General features: G+C 34.2%; 1 protein-coding gene across 1 annotated transcript; it reads left to right on the top strand.

Annotated features, from left to right (window-relative positions):
* The first annotated feature begins 867 nt into the window (after window positions 1-867).
* Window positions 868-8121, top strand: LOC138310938 (uncharacterized). Its single transcript, XM_069252296.1, has 3 exons — window positions 868-1264; window positions 4711-4908; window positions 7496-8121. The coding sequence occupies exons 1-3, from the start codon at window positions 943-945 to the stop codon at window positions 8086-8088; spliced, it is 1113 nt and encodes a 370-aa protein (XP_069108397.1). The 5' UTR covers window positions 868-942; the 3' UTR covers window positions 8089-8121.
* The last annotated feature ends 358 nt before the right edge of the window (window positions 8122-8479 follow it).

Below are 8479 nucleotides of genomic sequence, written 5' to 3'. Positions count from 1 at the left end.
ATCGGTAATGGGGCTATCATCCATGTAATATATACATGAAAATTTGGCACCTAATTTTTAATATATTGGGGTAAAATATATGAAATATAGCACAAACATGCTAAAATCCTTGAAAAAGTAATGATATACAGCATGTTTCGATTGAAAATTTAAAAAAAAAAAAATGAATGCCTGACTACCGATTTTTATTTGATGAGTTTATAGCACAGACATATGTCATACTTTGATATGATGTTTAATACTAAGTGTGGTTGCGTTTCCAAGATATTCACTCTAGAAAAACGTATTTTGCCAAAATATCCATTGTGAAAATATTGTCATTTTAGTTGCCATAGCAACCAACAGATATAATATAAAACAATGATTCACATGTTTAATTGCGCCTCAACTAAATATTTTCTTATTACAAATTTAAGAAAGAAATTTGAAAACTTTTGTTTGCATATTTTCCCATTTATATGACTTTTACTTTGCAACAATTTGTGAATATGGTTACTAGGGAAATATTGTCGTTGCCATGGAAACCAAAATATCATATCAAAATTGCTAATTTCAACTTAAATGTGTTTCATGAAGTAATATTAAGGTTTTAACACGTTTTTGACCAGATTTTTTTTTTTTTTGACTTTCCATCTAAATCTCAGTGGTTACTGACATCGTTAGAGTTGTTCCCCTTTGAATGATATGAATAGATTTAATATGAAATCCGAAATTATCGCTAAATATTTACAAAATACACATTTTAAAGTAATGTTTAACATTTTTGGGGTAGTTTTTAAGTGTTTTGGGTTGTATTTGGATGTTTTTGAGTACCCCTTCGGAAGTCGCGTCCGTCACTTCAGCTACACAACATTTGATGACGTCATGATCATCTACTTTCACTTTGTCAGTGACACATTCAGGCGCAGAACATGTTGAGTCTGTTAACCATCTGAATTTACCATGGAAATGTTGGAATCTCTGGTGAAAGAAAGAGCCCACACCACGGAATGCAATACTTTACAGATTATTGCCTGCAATGCGTTTACAGAACCATTCACATCTGCATCTATTCTTACTCAAGAAAAACTCTGCACATTCCGTTTTGAACATCAGCTGCCAAATTTTTTCACCGACGACCTTAAATTTGACGATGTCTGGGACATTCAGAAGCTCAAAAACCTGATGAAGCAGAAATCGTCGAGTGGTTGTGAGGAAAAGATGAAAGCATATCACGATAAAGATATGGATGATGCATTCACACTCTTGGAAAAATATATTATTGGTAAGTTTCTAAAGTGTCTCGCAATATTTGCCTACCAGATGCGATAACGTACAGTACTAGAAGGATGGTTTGGTACTCAAAAGCTCCGGGAGTGGAAAATTCATGCTCAACATTTCACTTGGATTTCGAACGTGTTTGCCACAGGAGGTACGTATATACGTCCCAGTGGGCACACAACATCCGGAGGACGTTTTTATTAGGTCCGATTGCAACGTTGCATTTAGGTTGCAAAAAGGTTGCAAATGAAAGTTTGGGGAACGTTTTTTGACAACATCCGCCGAATGTTTTCATATAATGTTTTCACAACGTTTGTATGTTACGTTGTTTATTTTCATTATTCTAGTATTTTGAAGTACAATAACAACAAAATATAGTGTTTATATAATATTTTAATGTCTTCTGCTCATCCTGCATGAAATAGGTGCAACAACTTCCACCTAGACTGTTTGTGTAGGAGCCATTTCACGTACTTCCGTGTGTACTTATATAAGCATTCTCATCTGTAAAAGAAAACAGAATAAAACATTAAACATCTATATAATGATTTAGATGATATATTTTTTTCATATGCCAGTACGTTATTACATACATAAAAACACAAATAGGATACAGGCACATCAGGGAATTTGTATAAGTTAATGTATATGTGTATACATACTCAAAATACTGACTACACATATAGATAAAATAACTTACCGCGATATAATATAATAAACACATTCTTTTAAAAACAAGTTTGTATACGAATCAACAAAGACTTACCTTGAAATATCCTGTTTGGATGCTGTCGAGGCTAAGAAATGTTATCGGTGTGAAGCACGTGCGTACACAAAGTTTGAATGAACAAAGAACCGGAAGTGAAAATAACCGCGCAAACACCAAACAAATCTTTACGAGTTTCCACTCCTAGTTTCTGTAGTGTGCGGGGAAAATATGTAAAATGCCTATAAATAAAATCACAATTTATTGGTATAAAAAGACGCTTTATTCTAATGATTTTAATTTTTTGTTTTAAATAGTTAATACCGACCCCTAGCGGATAAACTTTAAAATGAAAGGGAGGTAACACAACTCTTTTATCATAACTCGGTAGTTTACATATTTGACGTAATAATCGGTATGTAAACTTGGTATTTATAATTATACTTTTTGTTTTGTTTTCATCTATTCAATTAATACCTATAGTATCTGTAATTAAAAAAAATAAAAACTATTTAAAAGTACAAAAAAAGATTAATTATTTTTTTATTAGTTAATAATTATTGAAAAAAATATAAGGCCTACTTGTATGTATCATTATTTGAATAGATTCATTCGCTTCATTTAAAAGTTGTTTCCAACAATAATACTTTTTGAAATATATTAAATTATTGTCAAAGTTTTTTTCCTAACCATATAAAAACATTCTCAGGACGTCAAGTGCTAATGTCGTGAGGACGTTTGGAGAAAAAGCGTTCTCACAACATTGTCAGAATGTCCCCGACGTCGCAACCTAAATAAAACGTTGCCAAAATGTTGTCTGGACGTTATGTGCCCACTGGGGTTATACTGATCGCCCGCTTGTGGAGTGATTTTGCTCTCCCTCGCTATTTCGATCCCCCTGAGATGGTCCTTACCACTAGCATATCAGGTTAAGATATTCACTATTCCCTATTCTTAGGTCTCAAATACTATATTGTACTTTAAAAAAATGACGCGATTCTACGTATAGCCACCAAAATATATAATGCAAAACGCAATCATTAAAAATTTGCAAAGAAAACATATATTTCAAAATAATCTGACTGAAGGCAAAGCCTTAAAGGGCGCACCCAGATGTTTCAGTAACCATTAATTATGCAATGTTAAAAAGTGCTATTTATATGATTTTATGGAAATAACGGAGCTTAAGTTTCTGTTTATTTTTTATTCAAATATTCACTCTCTATCCTTGTCATTGGAAATTTTATTTCCATAACGAATATTCTGTTTTTAGTCAGCTGATTACATTATGTATATTGGAAGGTGGTTTAAATCACTTGAACGCTTGCAAATTAAGAGCGATAGCACTAAGCTTCTGCCAGATTATGTTTGTCAGCTAGATCATATTAGCGTTTGAACGGCATGATCAAATAATGAGCTTACTTCAAAGCATCATATCCATGGTGATTACCCATGATTCCTTTCCCCATATGTGTACATGTATAAAAAAAAAACATGGCACCACAAACTGAAGCTGACAGTATGTATAGGATTTGTTTTTGAAGAAAGGTTTTTTTTTCTTATATTTTCCTGTATGTGTTACCATTGAAGTGCTTCGCACTCTGTGCTCTTTGGTCATAAAGGGCTGTGCCCTTATAACAGTTGAAAGCCAAATGTAAGCTGAAGGGTGATATTTTTGGGATATTTTGGATGTGGTCATATATTTTGGCTTATTTGGTGTTTCGCATGAAAGCGCCAAAATTGAACACATTAAAATTTGACTATGTAATTATTTGTTTGTATAAAACTAGCTATAAATACATCTATACATGCCATTAATTAGGTAGGTGTTCATGTACTCTCGGGTAATTACTCTTATCACGTTACATAAATATACGTCATTTAAGGTATGTTCTGTCAACCGAAAAAAAAGTTACCTGTGCGAGTCTTTCTTTTGTGCAAACATGTATATAGTTTGATGTGTGACTATTAACCACTTCTATTGAAGATAAAGATTTTAGAGGGTTGTGTTTGTATTTATATGGCTTTAGAACTAATCAAGACGTGTTTCATCGTTGTGGGATCTATATATAAACAAAGAATTTTTTTTTTTTTAAATAATCTTTTGACAATCAAATCAAGTAATGCTAAAAAATTAAGACAGCATAAGGAAATAACAAATTTAAACGCACTAAAACTTAACCACCATATTTTGATACAAAAACGCCAAAATTTCCCGACTCCGAAATATCCCAATTTATAATATATGAATCTTATTTGCAATAATACGTTGTAAATTACAAGTTAAGAGGCAGGGTTTATACCTTTTTTTGTGGTATATCATGGTATTATTTAGCAGGAAGTGGTCATTTGTTGATATTTGTAAACAAATAACCTACACCCGAACCATATCCCCGTATAATACACAAATACAACAAGAAGCCACCTCTAAGGGTAGAATACGTGAGACAAATGCATGTCTGAATATTAATATTGAAACATTCCCTTGGCTTTAGTTGTGGCCATTTCAGATTTTGAATCTGATCCAGAAAACAAATGGCGGACAGTTGAAGTTGAGAGTACTACATGTTATTCCTAATTCACATAAAATTCCTCTTAGATCTTTCATTTGAGGTTCCCATCGTTTTGGAATGATAAAGGTAGAGAAAAAAATCAGTTTTTCATAATTAAACCAATAAAGACTGTTCAGTGGTTGCTCAGATCCATCTGGGATCTTTTGGATATATCTTTGTTTCTCATTACAGACATTGATGTCCATCAAGAAAGTTTGAAGAAAGTCCTGGAAGGGAAGCCAGATGAATCTGCTGTTGTTAGGGTTCTTGCTGCCCATTTATTTGGCCCGCTCAGCAATGGAAACTATTTGATAGACAACCATGTTCCAGATGCCAAGGTCTGCAGCTGTGGATGCGGAAGACTTATCAAGCAAGGAAACACTGGATTAGGTAAAACATGTACTAATCACTGAATTATGTAGGATACATTTTTATGAGTGAGTGAGAAAGAAAATTAGCTTACCTGCCGAAGGGCAAATAAGCTGATGCTGTGGTGCAATGTCAGTCGTCTGTCCTGCGTCAATATTTTCCTTTTGAAGAACTTCTCAATTACTGTATTTGACCCAATAAGCGCCCCTCCCCCCCTTTTTGAGGCCTCAATTTCAATTGCCCACGCATAAATAAAGACCAAAACTACACAAAACTGTTTAGAATTTCAATAATTTGTCTTATTACATGTAGCACCTTTTCATTTTTTTCAATTTTTTAAACGCCCTGGGCGCCTATTGGGTCGAATACATTACCAAGAGTCCTAGTGATTTGAATTTTGGCCTGTAGCATTCTGAGATCAAGTTTCAAGTGAATGACTCTGACCTATACATTCAAGGTCACAGGGGTCAAAAAGCCAATAAACTTTAAACAACTTCTCGATAACCAATTGGCCCAGATACATGATATTTGAAGTGTAGAATGCAGAGGTGAAGGACTACCAAGTTAGTGCAATTAAATGACCTTGACCTTCATTCAAAGTCACAGAGGCTGAAATCTTGAAACAACTTCTCAATAACCAAGAGTCCCAGGGACTTGATATTGGGTTTGTATGTAGCATGTGGTTTGGTGAAGAGCTAACAAGTTTGTTCAAGTTCACAGGGGTCAATTAGGCTAAAATGTATATATATATAACTTAAAGATGCTCCAACACTGACAAATGGTATTTTTTTGCTATCAAAAACAAGAAAAGACGATTTAGTATTTTTCTTCAGGTACAAAAGTTACTTACTTTACATAATTACCGCCATTAAAAAGTTTAAGTTTCTAATTTTACTTCAAGTTAAAACTATGAAAAATGATTAATTGCATCCCGAAAAAATTCTGTGGCACTATATATCCTATATGGAATGAAGTAATGATTGCACATGCACCAAAGGCGAAATAAATTATTTTATTTTTTTTGTGTTAATTAGACATATATATACACGATTAAACACTAATTATTGGTCAAATGATGAATATCAGTTATGGTCTGTCGGTGGTGGAGAATCTATAAGCCTTCTTTGATCATTAAGAAAGGTGGTAATCAACTTAGTATCTTCATAATAATCAGGTAAGCGATACAGGCCCATTGGGCCTCTTGGTATTTAGAGGGAGGGTTTATTCGCTAATTTTTGCCTCCAACTGTATTTATTTCTAGGCGGAAACTATTGGTTGCTAATTCTTTCCTATCTCTGAATTCATTAGCTCAACTGGAGTCTGGCATCCGCCGTCTGTACGTTTGTCTGTCAACATTTTCTTCAAATCGCTGATAGTCATAGAGTTGTGAATTGAATTGATTTAAATCTAATTAGGCCAGAAGCATCCTAAAGGAAAGGGAACAGATCTTGTATAAATTTTGGCTTCGACCCCCCCTTGCGACAGGAGGGGCAGGGCCCTATATAGGGGAAATAGAGATAATTGTTTTAAAACACTACTAGTCATAAAGTTCTTCAAAGAAGTTTTCCCAAATTTTACCAGAAACATCATCCTGGGGCAGAAGCTTTGGATCCTGATTAAGGAAATATAGGAAAGTTCTTGAAATTGCTATCAATTGCTAAAAAGGTCTGAAATTTATTTTGCCCAATAACCCAGATTGATGAATGGCATATTTTGAGGACTAATAAAACAAACTCATTGAAATTTTTCTTTTTGTTTTATATTAAATATTTTGAGATAATCCTTGCAATATCCAGGTGAGCAATACAGGCCCTCAAGGCCTCTTGTTTATCCAATAGTCATATGGCATTGATGTGGGTTCATATGAAAAAAAGTTTGCCATGGTAATAAAATTTGGTGAGCGAATCAGGCCTTCTGTGCCTCTTGTTTATAGTCTTTTTAATTTGCTGATTATCCCCCACCCCTGTATTTATTTCTTGGGGGACTATTGGCTAGCTAACCCCCCCCCTCCCCCTTCAAGGGAAAAACTAGACTATTGGCTTGTTTTCCCCTAGAAATAAATACAGAGGGGAAAGGTATCAGCTAGGCAATAGTTTTTCTCCTATAAATAAATACAGAAGGAGGGAAAGAATCAACTAGGCAATACTTTTACCCTTAGAAATAAATACAGAGGGAGGGAAAGAATCAACTAGGCAAGAGTTTTCCCCTATAAATAAATACAACAGAGGAGGGGGGGGGGAGGAGATCAGCTAGCCAATAGCCCCCACCCCAGAAATGAATACAGAATCAGATGATGTCTCATATTTAGTGAGGAGTATCCATTGGTAAAGAGGAACCAATTTTGAATTGCCACCATGGGCCTAAGGGATTGGGTCCAATATAATAGGAAAAACCCAGCAAATCCTACACTTCTGATATTTGACCTGTATCATACTGGAATAAGGGCTACACGGTTCATTCAAATGAATGACCTTGAATAACTTTAAAGGTCAAAGGGGTTCAATGTGTCAAAACTGGTCACCAATTCTATCTCTAGGGATGAAATTCTAACTGACCTTTCAAAGTAGTAATAATTAGTACGTAAATTGGAACACTTCTACTTTTGTAGGATGTGATATTACCTGGCATGGCTACGTTGACATGTATATCCAGGAAAGAATACCGATGTCGGTCATGAAAAATGACCCTGAAGACTGTGAGATTAGTGAAAGTACTCCTCCTGGTGTCAGCAGTGAAAATGATGAAGATGAAGAATATTGCTGGTTATCAGTGGAAGTAAAGAAAGATCCCTTTTCTGTACACAACAAAGGTACAAGCCAACTCATTGCTCAAACGATAACTAACAGTTTTGCACAAGTGAACAAAAACAAGGCATTGTCAGGACTCCCGATTCCATCATTTGGCTGCACTTCTACAAAGATTTCAATCTACTCCTATGACTGTGAAAATGATATATTACTGAAATCATTGCCTCTTTCTTTATTTGAACTGGGAAAAGTTAATCTTTCAACTGTTGTAATAATATGGCTGTATTTACATTTCTTCCTTTTTATGAACAAGAACATCGCTAATAAAAAGCCGGCATTAAGCAAAGCGAACTTCTTACAAAATGAATTGGTCAAACCTCTCTACAGCAAGGTTCAGGCATGTATCTGTACCTTTGGGACACTTTCAGGAACAGTAGATTGGATCCATAAATAATCTTATAAGTTTAATAAATATATGTATAAATTTGACCAGTGTCACAAAAATTCTTTACCTAAAGTACTTGACCTGTGTGTGTACATACCCATACGTAAGCTTGACAATTATGTTTGTGAAAAAGAAATGATCTTTTATAAACAGTATTCAAGGTTATTGGTTAAATTAAGCCTTGAACATCTTCTAATTACTGTTAACCAATCTTTATTCGCTTTCGATTTACTTTTGCAAATTGCGCTATATAAGTAATTCGCAAAATTTTATCTTCCCGAATATCTATATTGATAGAAATTATCATTCAATTGTTAATCCGCAATTATCAATCTTTGCTAATTTGTTTTGAAATGGTAATCATGAAATTGATCAGCTGCTAAAGAAAGTTGGTTTACAG

This window comes from Argopecten irradians, chromosome 16 (assembly GCF_041381155.1).
Source record: "Argopecten irradians isolate NY chromosome 16, Ai_NY, whole genome shotgun sequence".
Taxonomy (NCBI): Eukaryota; Metazoa; Mollusca; class Bivalvia; order Pectinida; family Pectinidae; genus Argopecten; species Argopecten irradians.
This window is presented reverse-complemented; position numbering and strand designations above follow the sequence as displayed.